A 25,173-nucleotide genomic window follows, 5' to 3' on the forward strand; every position below is an offset into this window, starting at 1 on the left:
TAAATGTCGTACAGTCTGAATATGACTATTGAGTAAAATATTGGTCTTCGTTTATAAAAAAACAGACCGTAAGAGCAAGATTCGATGATTACAATGACCTGGATTCTGGAGAAAACAATATTCAATACAAGTTATTTAATTATCTTCAGAAACAAATGATCAGTCACATTCAGTGAATTTCAGTTTCTTGCATGGAGAAGTGTGACAAATGTGTTAGAGTATGCATATCTGATGAAAAATGCAACTCAAAATGTATTAGAAACAAACAAACAAAAACTGTGGAATGCCCTTTGGTTTCAGTCAAATGCAGCTCTGTGGCATTACTTGCATTTATACAGGCTGCTTAAAGCCAGTGTGCCGACGTCATATCTGCATCTCTTAACAGTCATTAGTAGCTCTAAGTTCATATAGTCCCACTTACATATATCTGCTTTCAGAGACATATTCAGAGCTGCCTTTCCAATTAAGAACAAGACTCAAAAAACACAACAGGGAATGTAGAAAAAAAAACATTAAGGAGGAAAAAAAAATGTACATCCGACAGGCATTCATGAGCCACATCATCATACATACAAACAAGAGCTCATTTCATATATCAGTGACCCGTATTTAACACTTCTGATAGAAGAACACAAATTCAAAAAACAAAAAAGATTTCTCTTCAAATGAGCAAATCAAAAGCAACTATATAACAATACAAAAGGCAACAAACATTTTCCCCTGCTGTCTGTTAACAGCAGACAAAGAATGAAACGATGAATGAACTATGTATGCAAACTTTCACCAAGTAACAGACATTCAAGACATAAAGGCACCTTCCAAAAATAGAGTACACATGAAGTCCTGAAATTCTGGGTAAAAAGTGCATTTTTAAACAGATGGTGAGTGCATAACCTTCAGAAAATGTCAACAATGTTATATTTTATGTTTATGAGGTTTGCGGTTTTTAAAAGATCATTACCAAAATGTGGGACATGTGTACATACAGTTTAACAGACCCAGGATTTATGTGATTGTTATTTTTTCTATTCGTCAATAAATCTTAAAATTAAACAAAAAATCGTCCAAATAATGTTTGGAGATGTATGGGCTAATTAATGGGCTTTGTTCCTCTAGTGCTTACTAAACCAAATAAAAATAAAAGGGACACCAAACTGTACCCTATTTGTGGAAAGTACCACAACTCAAATTAAAATACAGAAAACATCATCAGAATTTTCCATACTAGAATGTTCTGATGAAACAAAACCGAGAATGTTGTTAATATTCCTTTTGGACAAGTTAAGACATCGCTAATTTACCAACTTGGTGATATTTGCTTTGTCAAAAAACATACAAAAATCATTAAATTTGATATTTGAAGATTTGTGGACCTACGCAAAGCTAGTATGTGATATGTTAAATGCAGACACACTGCATTAATAAATACATGTCAATATATTTTTAGATACATTTATATGGATAGGAAGTCACATTCTTATTAGTGGTTTATAATAATTTCTGTCCTTCATAAGTAGATTTATTATATAAATGCCAGTGGGGGTCACTGTTTTTCTGTACACTTAAAAAAAAATCATATTCTTAATCAGGATTTCTGTCTTGTTTTGTAGTAAAAATCTTAATATTCTTAAATTTGGCTTAAAGTAAAGTTCGTAAAGTAATAGTTCGACAGTAAAACTATATTATAATAAGACTTCTCAGACAATATATATCTTGAATTAAGTTTATTGTCCTCCATTGGTGTATTTTGTTTCTTTTTGTTTTAAGCATAAATCTTACTAAATTTATTATAAGCTTTGTTTGCAAATGAAGCAAAAAGACTATTATCTAACCTTAACCCTGAGTAAACAAGACAGAAACACTGATCATATTTGTATAAAATATCAGAAAATAATTGTGTGTACTCTCATTTGTTTCAGACTGTGTAGAAGGATAAATTAGCCCTAACACTACGCATTAACTTTTATCCTGTGTCATTTCTGATGCTGGACACAGTGATGTGGAGTCTTTACTACGGTTGATATTGCACAGTGAAATGAATATTGCTTACTTAACCCAAAGGTAAGACTTGAAATTTGGTCAGTTGGTGGGCTTCAGTGTGTCTCCGCTGAAATGAATCAACATGAAAATGATGCTTTAGTATGACATAAATCGCTCTGGTGTGGAAGAAAGACACAATCAGTCTATCGTGAGAAAGTGCTAGTCCTGGTGGCTCTCCAGGTATGAAAAACAGTCAGTTCCTTCACTCCCATGTCTGTTTTTTCTGGAGTATTTCAGCTGGAGTAGATCTCCAACTTCACTGATGGCAGTTAAAGCCTGAAAGAGTCAAGAAGAAACAGGGGTTATTAACACTTGAATAAAGGTATGGTTGAGGAATAATATGGTGCATTTGGTAAAACATGGTGTTAAATAATTGCTAAAGGATGACAGGATGCTTATTTTTTGGAATGAATTATTCCTTTAATGTTTTTGTACTCTAGTTGACTGTGAGGTAAGTCAGAGATTCATGAATGAATAACTGAAGCGCAGGAACACTGATTTTTGTCTCTGCTGCTGCTTGTGGTTTGAAAACATTCACTGTGAGGTCAGATGTTGCATAAAGGTACCCACAAGAGGTAATAGGTAAAGTTTAGAACTAGTTTGGAAGTTTAAAAAGTACGTTAACGATTGGGTTTTATATTTTACCTTTCCTTTGTACCTTTTGCCTAATACACTAATAGACTTATTGGTGAAGCTCATGAAACATCTCAGAGATACGGAAGCCTGTTTCCGCCACTTATTAAAAAAAAAAAAAAAAAAAAGGTAAATCGCAAATTTTTATTTCAGAATTCTGACTTTTTTTTTTATAATTACATGATAGAAACTCGCAATGGCAAGTAACAAAGTCAGAATTGCGAGATGTAAAGTCAGAACTGTGTGATATTATCTCGCAATTGTAAGGAAGCGGTCTTATTTGCCTCAGAATTGGACTTGATAACTCAAAAGTGTGAGTTTATATCTTACAATTTTGAGAAAAAAAAGTCAGAATTGTCGGATACAAACTTTATAACTTGCAACTGCAAGTTTATCTCATAATCCTGACTTTATAGCATACAATTACGACTTTGTATCTGGAAGTTCTGAGAAAAAGTCAGAATTGCGAGATGTAAACTCACAATTGCAAGAATTTTTTATTTTTTTAATTGCAAGTTAATATATAGACTTTATAACCCGCAACTGCACATTTATATCTCACAATTCTTCATAACTTCATAACAAGACTTCATAACTTGCAATTGCGACTTCCCACAATTCGTAAAAAAAAAAGTTACAATTGTGAACCAAAAAAAATAAATAATAATAATCTGAATTGTGAGATGAAAAGTTGCAATTACCTTTTTAAATCTTTTTATTCAGTGGCGGAAAAGGGCTTCTGTACGGAGTACTAATTTACCCCAAAATCAAAATATAAGACAAAAATAAATAATAAAATAAATTTGATAAAAAATAAATTTGTCGTCATAATTTTTTTTCTGGAATGATTATTTTACTAGTGTTCATGTGACACTCACGGTGTCGAGCATCTCTCTTGTGTGGGCGGCAGAAACACAGAAACGAGCTCGGGACTCAATGATGGGTGTAGCAGGGAACCCAACCACCACTGTCCCAATGTTCCTCTTCAGCATCTCCCGCCCAAATGCTCTAAACAACAGAATACAAAATAAATACATTCTATAAAAACAATCAAAAGTCTGCTAAATCAAGTAGTTTTTTTAAATCATCATCAAACAAAAAAAAAATCCTCTGGTGAGCATATCATCAAATACAATAGTCATGATTCAGTTAAACAAAAAGTGAGACTGACCCGATTTTAGCTGGCATGTAGAGCATCAAGGGTACAACAGGGGAGTCATTGTTCCCATAGATGATAAAGCCCATCTCATGTAATCTCCTGCGAAAGTAGGTTGTGTTTTCTGACAGCTGACGGAGTCTTTCCTGACCTGCATAGAAGACAAAATACAAAAATCACAGTCAGCCCTGCTAACCAGCTTATTACCCTTTCCAAAACAGTGTGTCCTTGCTATTTATTCAGTAATGGTTTTTGCTTGGCTTAATGCTTACTATTGCTCATACTTCAAATAAGTTAATAAAAATGCATCCCACACGGTTTATTGTATGGACATGAATCATATCTCAAATTGTGTGGCTTGTTAATAAAGAGAAGTGTGCTGTTACATTTCAAAGTGCTCAGACTTGGAAAAAAATTAAAAAGTCCCTGCCCTCAAGCAACCATCACAGCAATTGACCTCAGATATCTATTGTCTTTATAGAGCCACTTTATTCTGTTTGAATCACTGAATAATTTTTTCTTTGAAACAATCTGTATTCTAGAGCTATATGAATAAAGAAATAAAGGCGAATAAAGTCTGAGTTTGGGCCCCAATTCCTTAATCCAATCAATTCCTCATGTACAAAATCAAGTCCTGCCTTTCATGTTCGAGAAGCGGTTTTTCTCGGACATCTGAAAACACAATTATGATTTATTTTATAGTTGCTCTCTGTGGTTGCTGTGCAGTGATATCATGAACAGGTTTGACACGTCTAATGTTACTACATTGTGCATGTACTAGAAAGTTCTTCTAGTGTTGCGCATTAACTGTGCAACTAGGGTTGTGCAATTAATGGGAAAAATTATTGTGATTGCCTAGTAATGAAAAGTGGTGATTACAGCATTAGATTTACTCCCATAACAAAGATTACTATTTACAATGTGACCCACAGCCAAAGATGCTTAACTCAATCTGTGTGCAGAAGAAATCTGCTCAAAACGGATTTGTTCAGTCACTTTCATGACAAAGTCAAACAAATCAGGTCTCAAATCAGGTCTCGGTATCGGCAGATACTCAATATTTAATTGAATCAGGGGCACAAAAAAATTGATCGGTTAATTACAACAGTTTTTCATGAGAGTGCAAAACTCTGTGAACTTGCGCTGAACAGTGACGGGCCGCTATTAAGCCCAATTTGCTTCCTTTCTGGGTATAATCAATTCACAATTTGAATAAAAAAATTTTTGTTTCATGCTGCTAAGAGAACCAATAGACCTTAGTCAGGGTAGTGGTAATTTTTGAAAACAAGGTTTTGATGGAAAAAGCACAATGCATGTAATGTATTGTACCGTTGTTTGACAGCATACCAATCGTTCCGGCAATGAAACATCTTTTTGGAAAAAACTTAACTTTTAGCAGACAAAAACTCCAAAACACTTTGGAAAGTTGGGAGTCTGTGAAAAATATGTGATCTAGGACATTTATGCAGTGCATGAAATTTAAAAATATGTCTATCCTTTGCAGAATTATCTGTTAATTTCAATATGGCGTCCAAACTAGTGCGATTTGGTCATTTTTCATATTGCCAGCCTGTGAGGTCGCCGATACACGATATTTTCAATAACCTAAATAATATACTATCAAACATACTGTTAATTATAAAATATTTTAATTGGCTAGTTCATATATATTTGGATACATCAGTCACACATCGCTATTAGGACCAAGGTCTGCCGTTTATTTTAAAGACCAACAGTTTAACACTAAATGCTGGACATAAACAAATGTTAAATATTAAATTATTTAAAACATGTAGCCTAAAATTAAAGTTAAATTAAACGGATACATCAGCCATACAGCATGCCCCGTGACGAGCCCTGTAAGACTGATAACTTATCTGCATATTTGTATAATAACGATGATGAAGAATAAGCATCAATATTTTTTATTAACGTGCTGTAAAGAAAACATTTTATCTTGTATGTGTGTTCCCTGGGAATTGATCCCATGACATGTTTCTAGTGCTGTGCTCTAAAAGTCAAGCTACAGAAATCAGCTCAAGTTGAGACGTTTCTATACCATAAATATAACATAAGTCCAATCTTATACATTTGAGAGCCTAACGGTGAAGGAGCTCATTACATCTTCAATGTCCGTCAGCATCGGTTATCCCACAGAGAGTAACTTACGGCCTTCGTTTCTCACGCTAAAGGCTCACAAGGGCTCGAAGAGTTTCCAGATGCATTGTGTGTGTGTGTGTTTGGGATATAGATGTGGTTTTCCAAGTGAACGCCCTGCTAAATCAATCAGGGGTGAAACGGAGTTTGCTGCCTAGAGTTAGCATGTGTAACCAATCGCTGAGTCATCGAGTTTACTTTTCCTAAACAAACTCCGAGATTGTGTGACTGCTGATAATTAACACTTTTCAACACTGGGAATATTCTTGCAGTTCAAGGAATTTGAGTACACTGACACAAATGCTTGATCTCAGATTCCACTGCATCCCCAAATATATCAGAACAAAATTCAATATGCAACATATGCAATGATTTCTATAATCTTTTCTTTTCTTTCAGATTGACTGCTGCCATGGTGGAACGGATTAGATCTAGTTTAATGAATAACGACATCCCGTTTAATAGCGCAGACACTGGATTGTTACAGAAGTTTGCAATGCATTGGCCAAGCACTTTTATGTCAATTTGCATACTTGTGAGGAGTATATATTTGGCCTCAACAGAGGCTCAACAAGTGTTTTGTTCACAAGCATCAACCTGCATGCCAGGTCAAAGTTTTGTGTAATATACACAAAAACACCCAAGAAAGTACACAGGGGAACAGTATGGAAGTCCAAGTAAAGCTTACAATATGCAATATTTGTTATATTATAATTAAATAACCACAATTTATCATTTCACAACAGTAATCTACGAATTGCTGCCATCTTGTGGCTCTTTTTAACATTACACATTTTTGTACAAATACAGTATTACTACACTGCCTGGCCAAAAATAAGTCGCCACCCTCTGGATTTAAAGGGTCATTCCACCCGTGGAGAAATGAATGTGTATTGAAAGTGGGTCATGTATGTAGTAGAATAATATAATTTTTTTTTTTTTGGTCCTTCTGGGCCTATAAAAGGCAGAAAATAACTTTTTAGAGCTTGTGGACTGTAGACAACAATCCCCATAGTGCATTGCAATGCTCAGCTCCGCAGGCCACTCCCACTACTCCGCCCATCAATGAGGATTATAGTTGAGATCTCCTCTACGCTACCGATAGTAAATTATTTTGCACAATTTGTTGTGAAGAGTTATTTTGCGACCCAATTAATGCTTTTGTGACAAAATGGTGTGCACTTGCATAGTACCGGGATGTTGTTCAAGAACAAGGAAAATACCCAGAGTAAGTATTCACAGATTCCCGAAAGATACGGACTTGTGCAAAAAGTGGCTACGGGCTAACGTTATCAATAACCCTAAGTTCGGTGAGGACACAACACTTGAAGCACTAAAAAATCAGACGGTGTGCAGTTTACATTTCAAGCCCGAAGATTATGCGCCTAACCCCCTAGGATTGAAGAGACCCGCGCTTTTGAAAAACGCAATTCCTTCAGTATTTTCCTTGCCAGACGACGACGACGAAAAGCCAGGAACGTCGGGAACCACCAGCTCTAGCAGCACTAAACGCATTTGCCTGGAGGTAATGTTATTTCTGACTAGACTCTATTAGCAGCTAGTGGCTACTGAGAACACACACTGACATAGTCGTCTGCTGTAAAGAAACACATCTCCTATGATTTTTCTGTTTACGAACTAAATATCTTGTATGTTTTGCTCGCTTGTTGTTTTAATGTGTCTGCCTCAGTAACTAACGTTACACTTGTCAATAAATGAGTAAGTAAAGTTAGTATGTAACGTAATAATGTAACGTTATACACTTAGCTAAAAGTTATGTTTGCTATTATCGATGTAAATCAACCATGTTTTACTGTGTTAGTTTGACGCTTTTCATGTTTTTTTAGCTGCTCGTCGCTGTACTGTGGCTCATAAAGGTAGCCACGAACATCCGTTTCTAACATAACTTCGTCTAAATCAAAATCCTCCCCAATGCATCCGTCTGAAAAATCAGTATTTTCCTCCATATTTTCGAAAAGTTTCTCCCGGTGAAATCAAACGCACGGGCACTGATCTGTGATAGGTCTGTTAGCGCATTAGGTACAACCCCCTATGGGCAGACTACTTGTGCTTGTAGTCTTTACAGAAATCCACCCTTTTTACACTTCCTCCTACAATGGCGTCAAATGACGATTTTTGCGTCATTGTAGGAGGAAGTGAAAAAGGTAAATAGTGGATTTCTCTCGTCTCAGGGGAAAATGAGAGAATGTTGCACAACCATTCAATAGTATGACTGGTTTTCTAACAATGGACCTCTTAATGCAAATGGGTGGAGTGACCCTTTAAATAAGCAATACTAAAGTCTAAGGACAGAAATATAATTGCTGTGAATAATATGTTTCTGGCATGCAACAATTCTTTTAACCCGAACTGATGCAATGTGTAGCTTTTTATTTCTCAAACAACAATGTCTGATGACATACCAATGTCAGTGCTTCCCACACATACTTTACTTGGGCGGGCCACCCAGGGATATTAACGGCCGCCCAGGTGTGGAGAAACATTTTTGCTTTTATTATTTTTAATCCACTTTTTTTTTTTACCGGCCAAAATAATGAAACCATTCTACTCACATTTCACTGCTGGTTATATATGCTATATATAATTGTGTATGTGACGAATAAAAATCTTGAATCTTGAATCAATTAAGTAAGAAATAATTGACGACGGGCCGTTGAATTATTAGAAAAATAATGATCTAATGCAAAATATAGAGAGCTTTAGTGATAACTAAGTGGATATTTGATTACTGCAATATTAATTTCTCGATATAAATAACATAAAAAGTGGAAAATGTTGATCAAAAACAAACATTAACACAAACTGATCACCGACCGCAACTTTCAGGCGCCATCTTTATTTTTTGGCTTAACTGTCACAGAATGGAACGCACAGGATTGTGGGATATCAAATGCAGCAAAGGATACATCTATGCTGCCTTCAAAAATCAGCCAGATGAAGGCATCTCAGGAGACAGGAACTGAAGCTAACATTGAATTCGGACGTGCCTTGATGCCTCCCTATCTTGGAATGCGTCCTCCGAAGGCAGCATTTTTCAGTTTTGGGATGCAGCCATAGACTGGTCCAACAGGCTCAACAGTGCTTAGTTCAGACTTGCTTCGAAGTGATTCTCAATCAATGAATAGCACACATTTATTCCAAGCGATTTCTTATGAGCTTGAGCTGATGAATTATGACAATGTCTACTTTATGACCTTTATATAATATGTAGGGATGGGTAGATTAACTCCTAGTGTCGACACACGTTTCGAGTTTTTGACTAATGACACTGATGCTTTGAAACAGTGTTTCGGAGCACTGCTTGAAATGAGGCTGTCACATGACCTGTCACTGACCCATCATGCTGGGCTCAAATTCAAAGCGCGTCGATTTCTCTGTCCCATACCCGCGATCCATTTAGTGCAATGTTATAGTATTTTCAGTCAACATACCTATATCTATGTAGTGTTTTACGTGGTGTAACGTTGGTAATTATAGTACTACTATTAAAAACATTGACATGTGAGTGTCAGTTGACTCAATGAAAATTAATACACCTTGCGGGCTCAACCACTGTTTCCAAAAAGGATAAAAGTTCTTCCATAACCACAAACATTTTTGCTGCTAAATGCCGTACTCCGTTGTCAACTGCTCACCATTGGCGAGAAAAAAAATATATTACTGCAAAATATAGTACAAGCAATAATTGAATTTTTGTTTTTTAACAATGTGCATGTTTGTGTTCTTTTGTAAGGAAGATACAAGATGAAATGCAGTGAAAAATGATGTAGGTCTAATTTATTGGCATATTAAATATTCTATTTTTGTGGAAAGACACAAGTTTGATGCAAGCAAAAATTTAGAAAGTAAAGTCATTATTATATAATAATACAAAATATTAGAATGTAATTAAATTTAATAGAAGCCTATGTAATTAGAATTAATTTCAATAAATTTAAATATTTAATTTACATAGTCCTGACCTTAACGCTATTGAAAGTCTTTGGGATGTGCTGGAGTAGACGTTACACTGCCTGGCCAAAACAAAAGTCACACACTCTAATATTTTATCGGACTGCCATTAGCTTTAATAATATTATGCTTTCATTGTGGCATTTTTTTGACAAAGTTATGTAACTTCACAACATTTATTTCCATCCATTTACCGTATTTTTCACACCTGAGTATAAGTCGCATCAGTCCAAAAATACGTCATGATGAGGAAAAGCACTGGACTATAAGTCGCATTTATTTAGAACCAAGAGAAAACATTACCGTCTCCAGCCGGTAATGTTTTAATTTTTAATTATATAATAATTAATTTTGATAAGTAAGTCGCACTTGAATATAAGTCGCAGGACCAGCCAAACTATGAAAAAAAAGTGCGACTTATAGTCCGGAAAATACGGTATACATTTTTGCCCAGGATCTTGTATTGACAATGAAAGAGTCCTGTTCGTCATTGAAAAAGTATTTCAGAATTTAGGTCTAATGAATCTGGGCACGGTCATCCTGGAATATGGACACGGGATGGTTATTCGGGAAATGGAAATGGAAAGCTGAACAATGCATTAGTTTGGGTTCAAATAATTGTTGCCAAACATATAACATGCCAGAAACATATGAAACATATTAATCACTGCAATAATGATCCAATCCTAGAAAATTCAGTATTTGCTAATTTAAATCCAAATTATAATTTTTTTTTGGCCAGGCAGTGTATAATACTACTGTATTGGATATTGGATACAAATAATATTTCGAATAAAATTCACACAAATATTATTCCACCCAAGTAATCTTTATTAGAGCTGATGCATATTAAAATTCTAAACTCACCTAATGTGGTGCCATCCTCTCCCATGATGCACTTCATTGAAGTGATAATCTGCTGGGTGATGGGCGGGGACATTGAGGTAGCATAAACTGAACTGTGAGAATGTAAGCGGAGGTAATCAACCAGCTCCTTCAAAATAAATAAATAAATAAATATAATTAATTAATTATACATCAAAAATAATTACATAACAATTGCTACTTAAGAAAAATATATACTGCAATTCTGAATTATAAGCATATGTAATATTGAGAAGCACATTTTTTGGAGGAGTCACTCTATTATTATTGCATACTGGAATTGGGGGAGAGAGTTGGAAATGACAGGCTGCAGTCCAGACTCGAACCAGCATGTTTGATTCTTGTGTGTGTGTGTGTGTGTGTAGTAATATAATGTAATACGCCATTGACTGCAGATTTGATTGCAAACCTTCTTTCCTCCGATGTATCCTCCAGCTGCACCAAAGCTCTTTGTGAAAGTGCCCATCATGATGTCAACATCACATGGATCCAGGCCAAAGTAGTCCACTACACCTCTGCCTCTTGGTCCTAGTGCCCCTATGCTGTGGGCCTCATCCAGGTACAGGTAGGCTTTGTATTTCTTCTTTAGGGCAACGATCTCAGGAAGTCGCACTATTGAGCCCTCCATGCTAAAAAGAAGAATGCAGGTGTACTATTAATGCATTCCCATAAAGGACTTGATATTGCTTTTCCATTTTTATTTGAAAATGTTAAATAAAAACACACACACACACACCTTTCATCCTATCCTACTCTGGCATTACAATGAATGTAGATGTGATAAATATGCTATTATTATTACTAATTGCCAGAAAAAGGGTATGCAAACCTGCCTCCATTTGCACATGCTTTGCACAAAACACATCAGGTTTCTGCTCAAGTCTGAAAAGATGAGTATACAGACTGAAGAAGGTAGATAAAGATGTATGCTATACCTGTAAATTCCCTCAACGAGGATGAGGATCTTCTTCCAGGGCCGGTGGGTTCTAGGTTGGCCATGTATGAGAGCATCCCGAAGCAACTTCTCCAGACTTTGCATATCTGAGAGTAAGGGTTAGAAATGAGCAGGCATCTTACTATGTTTTTGCGAATGCTGTTCTTAGTGAGCAGGTTTTAAAAAGTATGGCCTAAGATATCTCTGAGGTCCACATACATTACATTTTTGTGGCGAAATGCCAATTCAGTTACATTGATCACACACACGATATATTCAGCAAACAAGTAGCGTTCAGTAATGAGGGAGTTTCTATGTCTGAGCCACACACGGTGAACTCCTATTGGTCCACAATCCTGTATATTAACCATCAAATATTATCTACCTGGTTGTGACTGTTTTGCAAAGCATTTTTCTTTTCACTGTGGAGCATGAACTTACTGTTGTGTTTATATACACGGATGGTAGCGCCAGAGAGACGGGCACCCAGAACCAGAGATGCATGATTGAGCTCATCACTTAAGATCAGACAGCCCTAAGAGAAATACACTCGTAGGTTAATTTAATGAAAATCGAGAATGGATATAAAATATTACTAAACCTGTTAACTAAAGAGTTGAAACGATAGAAAAGAAAGATTTCAAATGTAAAAACATGTCAGTTTACTTTCTTACGTCACCGCTGTAACTCTGCAACTTCTCTGGCTAAAAAATGCATTGAGATGTGACCAGCTAGATATAAACTCATGCAAATAGATGGTGACAATCGAGGCTTTTATTTAACAGAAAATAAGACTAAAACGGGAATAAAGTGTACGAAAGGGAAATTTCTGCACCCCTCCTCTTCAACACACCCTCTCCTGTCGGGAGCCTGGTGAAGGCTGGCGATTAAGGGATGAGGTGATGATGATAATTAGGGGGAAGACTTGTGTTTTGGTCACATTGTTTTAACTGCTTGAGGTAATACTGTTTGTGTCCTCTCAGCCTTGAAAGCAAACTGCTGATCTTTCTCCACTAATTCAACATCTAGTTAACAAAGTAATGACGTAGTTATGAAATGAAAACATGCACTATAGTATACTATATACACACCGTTTTAAATCCACATTTGAAGTCTCCGCTCTGTGCAGTGAGCAGTGTCACGTATCAAAACAAACAGCATGTGGTGTCAGTGCTGCCTCTAGAGGCCAATCTTGTACTGTCTAATGACAGTCGAGCTTCTCAGCCACTCCAGCAATGGACGCAACACAGAAAACTATTGGCACGGATTTTTGCAGATAGTCCATAGTTCCAGCAATCAACTATCGGTGCCGATTAATCAGCAAAACCGATCAATCGGTCGACCTCTACTTTGACGACCATTAAAGCATCTTTTGCCCTGATTTTACCAAGATTTCAAGGTAGGGAAACAGTATTTAATTCTGTATGTGGGGGAAAAGTTGAGATTCCTCAAAAGTAATCAAATCTGTTGTGAATGAAACCAGGAATGTGTGCATACATTCTTAAGTGTAATGGCTTTCAATAACATGTTATGTGACTGAGTTATGACAAACTAGCTGTGTGAGCCAAAGGACTATATGATCATTGGAAGTAATTCAATAAAAGAACAAAAACAGAACTCCCGATCCACAATTTTCTTTGCCACTTTACTTGGCTTTGATTTAAAAAGAAAATTTTTAGCATTCCATTTGACTTGATGTTTTTGTTCATAGTAAAACAACGTACTTTTCCCATGAGCGCAGGAATATTCATGGAATTTGTAGCGAAGCCCATTCCAAAGACCATGGATGACTCCACCCCTAAAAACCTGGCCGTCAGCTTCTCCAGCTCTTCATGCTTGTCAAGATTTCCTGCACGAGAGCAAATATCTTTATGATGCAAGAACAGATTGGTATCATAAAAGAACTGTTTCCTCCTTTCCTCCTGTTGCCATTATGTAAACATCACACTCCAGGGACACAATGATAAAAATTAGATAAGAAATAGGTTTTGCATAGTGAAGCACATTTCTTTTCTACCATAAAAGCAAATTCTCACCTGATGGGATGAATGACTCAATAAGAACTGAATATATGAATACATATTCTATGTGTCAGTGAGAGGGTGGAAAATTATCATAAGGTCAAAATCTTGATTAATTTTATAAGAGGACTTATGAGGACCAAATATATGATCCTTTAAAATCTATTAAACCTACCCCAAAAGTGTCATATGAGAAGTAGTGGCTGTAAAGCCTGAGAGAGTGAGTATTTATTACCTAGCTCTTGCCTGGTGCTGCACACCCCCATGCCGTATTTCACAGTGCACTCAGAGGCAGCATCAGCACATGTGCCGGTATTCTCAGCAAAGCCTAGGTAGTTATACGAGCCCATATTGATAACATCTTTCAGAACCTTTCCTGTGTGTCTGCAAGAAAGAGCAGTGGAAAGAATAAACAAGGAATAACCTGAGCATCTCAAAAATAATAATACTAATAAAAATGACATGCATTACCTTCAAAAAAGAGAATATACAGCCTCTAAAAAGTTTGGAATAGTTAATATTTTTTAAGGTTTTTGAACCTTTTAAGGTGTCCTTGTTACAATGTAATTATACAAGTACTGAGTGATATTAATTAACTACATGTACTTACTATGGTTAAGGTTAGGGTTAGGATTTAGGATTGGCTTAGGGTAACTTGCATGTAATTATTCATAATTAACTGTTATTATAACAGTAAGTACATGTAACAAGGACACCTTAAAATAAAATAAAAACCTGAATTGTCTTATTTGCACCATGGCTGCATTTATTTTGAGCAAAAAAAAAAAAAGTAAAAACAGAAAGTGGTTTTAGATTGCAATAATTCTTAATATTCTAATATTGCTGTTTTCAGCAGCCATATTATAATAAAAAATATATTATCTTATAATTAAAAAATCCAAACTTCTGACAGGTAGTTTGTATACTCATTTGAATCACTTTATATAATTTTCAGATTTGTCCTCAAATACTATGTACTTTTAAATGATTATTTGATACGATTCACTTGTGTGTGTATATACGTGTTTTTGCATTGTACTTATATTTGAAAATATCATCCTTTAATTAATTTCGGTTTCTAATTTTCCCTGTCTCTTGGACTGATGGAAAAATAAGTTGCTGACTAGTTTGGATATCAGGCTTTCTGTTAACAGGGTTTGGGTATCAGACAAAACCCTGTTGATTAGTTGGGATATCAGTCAAAACAGATATCTGGATATGGCAACGTAACACTCACTCAAAGGTCCAGTTGTAGTCAGGTGTGGCCCGCTCCACAAGGTCCATCTTGGCTCCAGGGACGCTGCGTATGGGCCTGTTCCAGTTGTCTCTGATCCTCATGTACAGATTCCTGGTGTAGAAGTTCTCAAAGTCCTGGTACAGTGGAACAAAATCCTAGAAACAGAACATATAATAAAATTACATTTGAATAATATCAATGCACAAACATGACTTGAAGATTATACGAAAACTGTCATGTGAAATACATTACATCGGGCAGTATTAAATGAAAGTGAGGCAAGCACAACAAATACGTTATAACCGTACCTTCTGTTCTTCCCTCTCTCTGGCCAGATGACACTTCTCAAACTTCCAGTCCCTCAGGAAATCTCGCAGATAGCCAAAAATGGTAAGGATGCCATAGCCCATGTAGGTGAGGACGGCAACCAGCAGAGGCGTCTCCTCAAACGACTCCACAAATGGTTTTTTATAAAGTGAAGCGTATAAAGCATGATGGCTCTGTGAGGAAAAAATATATGAAGAGAATCTACATGAAAAATGAATGCACCTCATAAACAAAACCAAAGCAGGCATCAACAGCATAAAAAAAAAAATATGTATAAAAAACAGATAACAGTAGAATGATTTTGTCCACACTAGATTAAAGACAAATCATTTCATTACAGGTGGAGCACTGAAAGAATATAGGGACCAGAATAATTATGAAGTTTAGGGATGGGCTCTTTTAAGCTGGGCCATAAGCAACTATCTAACACCACCCTGAACATTTTATTAACTGCATAACAATAAACTGGTAGCCAGCATTCTCTATGGAAAATGTGAAACTGTAGTTGGGACCGAAACTGCTCACAGCTTTAAATTAATACATGAGGTTACAGACACCAGAGATGTTCAGAAGAGCAGAATTTCATTTACTACTCCAGTCAAGCAACTGAAGCAGAGTTTGCCTTCATACTCACACTGCTTAACAGCAGCATGTGATCAAACTCGCGCTTCTCTCAGCTGCATCCACTCTATAATCTGCACTTCCGGTAAGGAATGACTTGATCCCACTGTTGCAGATCCCTGAATCAGCCTTCTTATGTAAAGCTCAGTGAAGTCAGTGTTAACACAGTTTGTGGCAGGACTAAGTGTGAAAGACTTTGCGGGGAAACCCCCATTGCTAAATACAGGAAAATCTTATATTTGTTCAGTTTCTAAGTCAGTCATAATTCCTTCCTGAAACAAGGCAGACAAACCTTCTTTTAATAAAGACTGGAAATATTAACTCAAAATACTAAAAATACTTACAGTAGGGATGTAAAATAAGATATTTAGATGATATACATTAGCCCAATATGTCCCTATGTTAATGCACTTTTTCTGACATTTTCTCACAGAAAAAGGCTATATTTAGAAAGTAAAAAATATATAAAGAAACACTAATGATAATATATAGTAATTAACAGCAATATTTAAATAGAAATACATTTTACTAAAGCATTTTAGTAAATGACGAATCCCATTTTTGAGCAAACAAATTATTACAGATTCTAGCCTACGTCTTGGAACAATAAATTGTCCAAGAAATTATCACGATAAACGATAATATTGTTTCAACTAATATAATGATAATGGCATAATAACGCGGGTACACCTTTTCAAAGATAAATAAACTTTTATTTTATTTTATGGTTCAGAGCAAGAAATACCAACATGTTGACTTTGTGTGGCTTAAAATTAATAAATTTTGTATGTAGTGATGCTCATATTGACCATTTATCCATTAACCGAAACTAAACATTTTGATCGATGAAGGGGCCGTTCACATATCACGTTTTTTTTTTGTGCTCAAGCTCATAATGGAAGCGATGTGCTCGTTTTTTCAAGGACCTTCCCCTCCACATCTAGTTAAAAACATCTCAGCTTTTCAAAATAACGCAAGCGCACCAGGTCATGCGACAAGAACCAACCAAATCAGAGTTTTTTACTTTTCTTCGTAAATAAAACTTGTAGCAGAGTTACAGCAAGGGTTTTTCGGTGGTGGAAATCCATTACTGAAATGTCCTTGTTGTAACTGATATCTGATGGATGCTTAGCAATGACAGATTCCTCAAGAGCGCAACTGCCCGAGCGCTTTGGAAAGAAGGATAAAACAATGTGTGTGGGTGGGTGTGAACTCACAGGACGCATTGACATACGCAACCACACGCCTACAGACATATTTAGCTGAGCAAGCCAAATGAAGCGAGCGAAAGGTTGGCCCATTTCGACAGAAAGGGCAACAAAGTTACTTGCAAAATATGCTACGCGGTATTAAAATAAAGCAGTAGTTCAAGTACAATGCAATATCACTTGAGACGCAAACATCCATAAGCAATTGAAAGGCGCTTCCCAAAGCTGGTCACTGTAGCCAGACGTTATCTCTTTATTCCTGGAACATCTGTGCCATCGGAGAGGGTGTTTTCTACAGCGGGCTGTCCACAGGCTGCGCTCCAGACTAACCCCACATCATGACATGTTACATTTTTTAAATAGAAATTGAAAAAAAATTTCAAAGCCGAAAATATTATCGAGCTCATTTTTTTATTGTGCGATTAATTGATTTATCGACTGTCGCGACAGGCCTACACGTAAATAACAAGTCTGCCACGCTTTGTTCTGACCAACTGAGGAAAAAAACATTACAATAAATCTTGCTACCGGTGATGATTTAATCTAACGATTGGTTAGCTCATATCAAGCGTTGCAAATTATTATTATACTTTATTCAAAAATTATAAATGTTAACAACATCAGCATTGCGTGACTATGAGTATAGTGTTTATAAGCATCTAGATTTCAATTTCTTTACATTCTTACTCTAATTGTCACATCATTTGAATTTCAGAAGCACATTTAAAACTGGAATATCATTTAATTTAAATCACATGCGTTTCATATAATCTTTCTTGATTACAATCCGCAATCAAGCTGATTTTTTGACATTAATGTAATCCAGCTGTTGTGGGAATAGGCTATAATTAAACGATCCACCACCTGCAGGATCCTCACATGTGACAGGCTAGTAGCCGGGACAACTTCTTTGTGTTTACAGACCTGACGTAATGAGGTAGGTGCCATGGTCGAATTTCCCACGAAAACCTACCCGAACCACTAAAATTAGAAAACATTATTATAAATTAACCGTTGTTAATCGGGCTAAAGTAAGTTGATAGTTTCGAACACTTGCTGGTTATATAATTGCACAAATATTGATTTTGGATCATTTTTAATTTTTGACTTTACAAGCAGCTTTACATTTAAAAAAAAATAAAAAAATAAAAATAAATAAAAATGAACTGAAATAAAAATATCTATGTATTGTATTAATAATCAACATACTGGCCAATAACTATTTTCATGGTTTGCATGTGTGCTTGTACATTTAGCATGTTAGATTTAAGGTAACCTTTAAATAAATAAATATATATAATTGCTACACACCTAAACCCAAGGTCCATTTTGATAATAAGGAGCTAGGACAAGAAAAACTAGCTTGACAACACACCCATGTTCTTGTTGCTCCAATGGAGCTCAGAAGGGCTCTGGGCAAACGTCCTCAGGTTGCAAAGAACAAAGCGTGCTCTCCAGTTACATGACAGAACAAGGCACTGTTATTTTCCATGCTTGTGTCAATACAAACAGAGACAACTAAAACGCTAAGCCCAAACAATTCATTTGATCCCATAACCATTCATCTCAATGTCAATGGCTGCTGATGCTTTTTTTGACATTGAGGATTAAAAGTGTGCACTATATTAAAACCTCAACTTTTATTATTAAGTCATGGACTAACATTAATGTTTAACGGATCAGTAATTATTTACATTTGATATGTGGGCAATATGACCAAAATCTTATATTGCAATAGGAGTAATTTTATTTAACAGTAATGAAATATATTTTCGCAATATAGTTATTTTTGCTTGAAATGAGGTCTTTATGATATGCATATTTTTGACACCATTGAAATAGCATAATTCTTGTCACCAATGCCACATGAAACAGCTGTTCACCAGACATGCACAACACCCACAGATAATAAACACAAGCCTCAGTTTGCAGGTCAGGGACTGTTTCTTTTAGCAGAAGGATGACATTTAACAAATTCGGTAAAAATGTATTAATTAACAATATTCGATCCTTCAATATTTTTTATTAATTTATAGGATTTAGTACCTGATTTAGGGCACTTTAGGCTATAGTAAATTTGCTATATAGTACATTTAGTCACAAATGAAGGGGCCTCGGGCATTTTAATAAAGAGACCATTATTGGCTTGTTGTCACAAGGGTTATATTTCAATAACTATAATTCTTATGCCAAAATTAGACAAATGCTCTTCAGCAGTGGTGTTTAATGTTGCATCTTCAGTTAGCATCATTCTGTCAATCATGATATTAACTCAAATTCTAACATCATCATAACAACATCATCATCTAACAACTAACAACATCATCATATCATTCATAATTCAATTGAGGCTGAGTAAAACAAACAAACAATGTCAACTGTGTCAAAAGGCAAGGCCATTTTTAATAAATAATGTCTATAATATATTTTTTAATTAACTGAAAGCCATTAAATAGCAGTTCGTAAATTTAAATTATATGTCGAAGATGCTCTATATAACGGTCCAATGTTTGAGCACATTAAACCATGATACAAACCCAATCCCCCTCCCTACACACGAATATAAACCAGATGAACGGTACTTTCCGAAATCAAACTCGCAATGTAACACCAGTACGAAACAAAAATACTTCTATTGTAATTTAACTCTACAGCATAAGCGGCCCCTGTGTGTACACTTTCCGGGCGTATGAAGCGCAGGAGGCGGCCTCACCTTCTCCGCCGGGCGGCGGTATCGCTTCTGCTGCTGCTGGAACAAGCAGTGGTTCTTCACGAACCCATTTCCGCCCGCTTTCTTATCTTGTTTCGACCGGTGTATGGTGTCTCCATTCAGTAGCTTGCTAGCGGAGTTTTGCGTCATGGCAGGCCGGCGTTGTGTACTGGATCTCCGGTTTCAATCTGTGTAATCTCTCTGGATTTCCCGTACCCTCCCAAACCGTCGAATGACAAAACTACGCTCACTCCTAGATTACCGGACAGACCGCGCCCTCTACACGAACTCACAGCCAATGAGCAGCGCCGTATGGGCGTGGCTTATCATACACGTTTATCACCACGTGACGTTATTAACCCACGCAATCCTTAGGGCGTGGACCACCCCACCTTCTGTATGTACGTGACACGGTGCGCTTTTTATTATTAGATGAGTAATGGAAACTCTGACCTATACGTTAAATATCTTCCTCCATGTAATGCGAGTTTCATGCTAGTGAAGTGCACATCTGCACTTTTTACAAATAAGGTACAAAATCTGGAAAGCTAAAATGTCTCAAATATATATTTTTCTGTGCTTTCAGTGAAAGAAAGGCCTTAGATTCTAGCAGTAAACCTTAATAAATAATAATATTAATAATAATAAAATCACTCCTGTAGGTTAAAGGATAAAAACAAGTCAAATTGCTGGCAGATTTAAGAGAGTACCCATTAACAACCTGTTTTAACTTATGTGGAGTGAGTTGTCTCATATGGGGGCTGCCATATTAAGATCACATGACTGGCTGAATATTACTATTTACTGTTTACTTTCTGGGCAGTTTCTGGGTTCAAATGCTCTATTAGTTGCACAAGCAAACAACAAACAATGTTAATATACAGTCACAGTGTGCTGTAATACTACTGAAAATATAACCTTATATTCATGTGTTTGTTTAGTGAACTTTTTGTGACAAATACAACTAATTCAAACATTTTACCAACCAATTCTTAAAGATAGCCTAAACACTTTTTGTGAATGTAAGACAAAGGAATTACTTGACTGTTTTAAACATGCTTTTTAAAAGACACTTGATTATTGGTAACAGGACTGAGAAAATGTATCCATCCCCTACTTTAAAACTTAATTAAAAAGGTGCCTGAGATTGACCAATGTACATTTCAAAGAGTGAAATATGTGTTGTTAAATACAGTATTGAAAAAAAAGATACAAAATTAAGATTAATTTTTAAAAGTTACAAAAGCAAATGTAACCCATTTGGTGGAATGTCCCTCATACTGTTGTCTGGGATGTCGTGAGCAGTCTATATTATGAATTTATTTATTTATTTTAAAAAGCTTAGCTTAAATGTGTAATATGAGCAAATTTCTATTGTGGCATCTGCAAGAGAAACAATTTCTTAATTCTGCTTCAGTATAAATCCAAGATGATTGCCATAAAAGCAAGCACTACATAAACAAAAAATAATATAAAACATTCCATGCTGTAAATCTGTAGAAGGTAGGTCATGGGGTTTGAGTTTGGCTAGTTAGCATGGACCTTTTAGCCCTACTGGTGAAGGCCATAACCATAAACCATAAAAACTCATGGTGCCATCAAGCAATCAGCATGACGTACTTTCCTGTTCATGGATTAGTCTTACTCACTTTTATGACTTGGGTGGCATGGCTCATAAACAAGTGTATGCAGAATTCTGGGCAAGATCACATAATTTCTACGTCAAACACATCTTACACCAGCAGGGAAATGAACTTCCATTGAGATGAATGGGAAGGCTGACAGCTTTCTTCATGTATACCGACCTCCTCAGTCTAGCTTTAGCACCAAAAGTTGGTTTTTAGTTATTAACCAAATGCATTTCTCAAAAATTAAAGACAAGCTTTTGGTGTGTTTTAAGTGGATACTTCTCATGCTTTATTAATTTTATGTTAGATACCAGTAATAGCTTTTCTAACATTAGTTCTCACTCCAAGGACAATGGGATTTTGGGATTTAGAAACAAAACAAAAAATACCCTATTGATACCCTAAATACCACATTATTCATATAAAGTATTCTTAAATACTGTAAAATACTTTTGTATAGCATCCAAAACAACCGTCTTTTCCTTCCAGTAAGTTCCAAGGTGAGGCTTCTGTGGCTCCATAAGAATGTGATGCTCATTGGGGTTTGTTTCCTGTTTCATAAACATTCACACGCTAACTCTCAGATGACTTGACGATAAGAAACACGTTATATTTTAAAAACTATTGGCAATAAAGTGAAGGAAGTACTCTAAGGGCCACATTCCAACAGCACAAAGTCATTTAGAGCATGCCAAGTTAGTACACACTAGATCTAAGGAAAAAATATTAAATTAACCTCTGCATTGTTTTTCATCACTGTCACACATTCTCAGATTACATGATTATAGGTTGACATCATCACGATGTAGGTTTAGTATAGTGAAGCAATTATCAGTGCACCACCTGTAGAGTGAAGATGTATCTCCCTAGTACCATCAGCCCTTTATGTGCAACCTCTTTATGTAATTTTTCTCAGACCTGAGGATTCTTTTATATACAGTAGGTTATCTCTATATCATAAACCTCAACTTTTCATTCTTGCATGCAAATGGGGAAGTCGTGGCCTAATGGTTAGAGAGTCGGTCTCGCAATCGAAGGGTTGTGAGTTCGAGTCCTGGGCTGGCAGGAATTGTGGATGGGGGGAGTGCATGTACAGTTCTCTCAATACCACAACTGAGGTGCCCTTGAGCAAGGCACCGAACCCCCAACTGCTCCCCGGGCGCTGCAGCATAAATGGCTGCCCACTGCTCCAGGTGTGTGTTCACTGCTGTGTGTGTGTGTGTGTGTGTGTGTGCACTTTGGATGGGTTAAAAGCAGAGCATGAATTCCGAGTATGGGTCACCATTCCAGTTGAATTAATATTCTGATATTTTTTGACAGTGTTGTTTACACATTTCAAAGAAATCAACCTAATAGTTGTCTCTGCATATGAACACTCCTCCTTTAAGGCTACTCTTTCAATACCCTCTCAGTCCTCTCCTTGAAACGCTGCAGAGCTTCAGGCTATAAACACTACCAGCAGTTCTACAAGAAGATTGTCTTGTGTCCTTCAGGGACATCCTTGTGTGCCATTCAGAAATAAATTTATGTATTGCAATTCAACTCCTGACTTATCAAACAAACTGTAAATCGAACTGGAATTTAAAGCAGAAATGAAATGGAATAAATTGCTTTATTATTTTTTTAATTGTTCACATAAAATATTGCATGTGTGTATGTATGTGTGTGTGTGTGTGTATAAGGACAATTGAGGGACTCAAACACAACTATTCAAAAAGGTTCAAACATTCACTGATTCTCTAGAAGCAAACATGATCATTTAAAAGTCGGGGGATGAAAACTTTTGAACACGATGAAGATGACCAATTTCTATTTTAATTTTGTAGAAATATATGTATTTTTTCCATTTAACACTGCCCTTCGGAAGCAACAGAAGATACTTGGATGTTTTCTGAAAAACAAATTAAGTAGAATTTACCTTGATCTTCAAATTCAAAAAGTTCTCACCCCATGGGGTGTGATTCTTATGTGATTACATCCTATTTAAAAAATTGGACAAGTGAGTTTGAAAAGAATTGCATTTTTAAAATCAGGAATATTCTTGCAAGTAAAGTTTTCTTAGTAAACATATAAATTGCTATTTACTGGTTAATTTGAAAGAGAACTCTGTTTGACTGACACAACCATACTTTCTTTTCTGAAGCACTCTGAGCTCCAGACATGTAGCTGAATGCTATTTGAAGGCTGTTATGGTCTCTGCTCTAAAAGAACAAAAAGCTTTTTGCTCAATGGGCTGAAACAACCAGCCTGAATATTGCTGGTTGTTCCTCCATGGACAGCAGATAAGAACCTACCTTAGCTTTTGCTTTCCAAAGTTTCCATTATGACACGAAACAATGTCAAACCATACAAAAGCTAGCAAAAGAACCAATTTCCTTAGGCTGTCGTCAATGAAAAACTTTTCTTGCTCTATGTATTTAGAAATACAAACAACAGAAGAGTGAGGACTCATTATCTGGGTGTCGTGAAGAATTAAATACACCTAAAAAAAAAAAACCTGGACAATGTTGAATTGAAATGAGAAACAAAACGAGAGGATACTATGATAATGAGTGTGGGGCTGTAAAAAAATACATTTGGTCTTGATATATTAAGCGTATCTGTTCTTCACTGGATTCTAATGAACTTCTTAAAGAGACAATTAGAGTAGAAATAAAACTTTTGAATAAATCTCATGAAAACATGTCACAGTCATATTTCCTCCCAAAAATCAAAAGGAAAAAAAATAAAATTACATTTTAGAAACACATTACTACTTCCAGGATCTGAGCACAAGGAAAATCTTTGTAAAAGGTTAAACTGAGCTCTTATTGGTAGATACTACTATTACTTAATGCTTTATACAGCAGGGTTTAAGTGATATTACTTTTAAGAAATATCACACAGGCCTGATCACTACATCCTCCCCAAGTGTCATATGAATTTAAAATTAGCCAATGAAATATGAGCTAAAGACATTATTCAAACGTAAGAAAAAAAACGACTAGCCATTGAAAATCTCTTGAAATTACTCAAGGATAGCATGTTTCAATTAAGAAACCCAAATCATATCAGCAACTTCTACATTGGACATTTACAATGTGTAACACAGCTAAATAAAAGATCCTTTAGAAAGACATCTTTGAGTTAATTGGCGGAAAATTTAAACTCCTGGAGAGTTTCTTGCATCCCTGGGATTCACATATAGCACTGCATACTGATACTGTTACTGCCTATAAACAAAATCATTCAGTATTATGAAGAGAAAACGCAGTTTCAGATATATTAGGCGCAATTTTTACTACTTGAAAGTTTAAAGAAATATTCTTAAAACTGGAATCATGGTCTTGATCAAACTTTATAAATTTCAAGGAGATTTTTACAGGGTTTAACCTTTCCAAAATCAGAAAGAAATTAAATTTTCCCCTCTTTTTTGTATATTTAAAACATTCTAGGGGCCAGAAATAATTATTTAACATATATTAATAGAGGGCCAAAGAACAGATAAATTTTTGCATAAAATGTAAGCTATGCATTCTCCATAAAGCTCTAAAACTAACTAAATAATAGTAATCTTTTCTCCCTTGAACAAACTCAAGCAGTGCACATGTATGTCGAAAGGCTTAATTTACTCTAGGGTGTAAACAGCAGACTCTGCAGATGAA

The 25,173-nt window shown here is 35.9% G+C and overlaps 1 protein-coding gene across 1 annotated transcript; it reads right to left on the reverse strand.

Annotated features, from left to right (window-relative positions):
- Window positions 1-1,852: 1,852 nt before the first annotated feature.
- Window positions 1,853-20,163, reverse strand: LOC132092738 (serine palmitoyltransferase 2-like). Its single transcript, XM_059499104.1, has 12 exons — window positions 19,905-20,163; window positions 15,344-15,535; window positions 15,036-15,190; window positions 14,034-14,182; window positions 13,502-13,626; window positions 12,219-12,312; window positions 11,779-11,884; window positions 11,253-11,472; window positions 10,826-10,952; window positions 3,845-3,980; window positions 3,552-3,681; window positions 1,853-2,316 (listed from the first exon to the last, which is right to left on the reverse strand). The coding sequence occupies exons 1-12, from the start codon at window positions 20,049-20,051 to the stop codon at window positions 2,200-2,202; spliced, it is 1,698 nt and encodes a 565-aa protein (XP_059355087.1). The 5' UTR covers window positions 20,052-20,163; the 3' UTR covers window positions 1,853-2,199.
- Window positions 20,164-25,173: the final 5,010 nt, after the last annotated feature.

Source organism: Carassius carassius, chromosome 18 (genome assembly GCF_963082965.1).
Source record: "Carassius carassius chromosome 18, fCarCar2.1, whole genome shotgun sequence".
NCBI classification, from domain to species: domain Eukaryota; kingdom Metazoa; phylum Chordata; class Actinopteri; order Cypriniformes; family Cyprinidae; genus Carassius; species Carassius carassius.

What these genes read in the sequence shown, in the direction of transcription:
- LOC132092738 (XM_059499104.1), bottom strand. Translation starts at nt 20,051, where the DNA reads ATGACGCAAAACTCCGCTAGCAAGCTACTGAATGGAGACACCATACAC. An exon ending in ACCGCCGCCCGGCGGAGAAG is followed by an intron (nt 15,536 to 19,904) that starts GTGAGGCCGCCT and finishes TTTTCCTCACAG; the next exon opens with AGCCATCATGCTTTATACGC. An exon ending in CAAGAGAGATGCTCGACACC is followed by an intron (nt 2,317 to 3,551) that starts GTGAGTGTCACA and finishes TGACTCTTTCAG; the next exon opens with GCTTTAACTGCCATCAGTGA.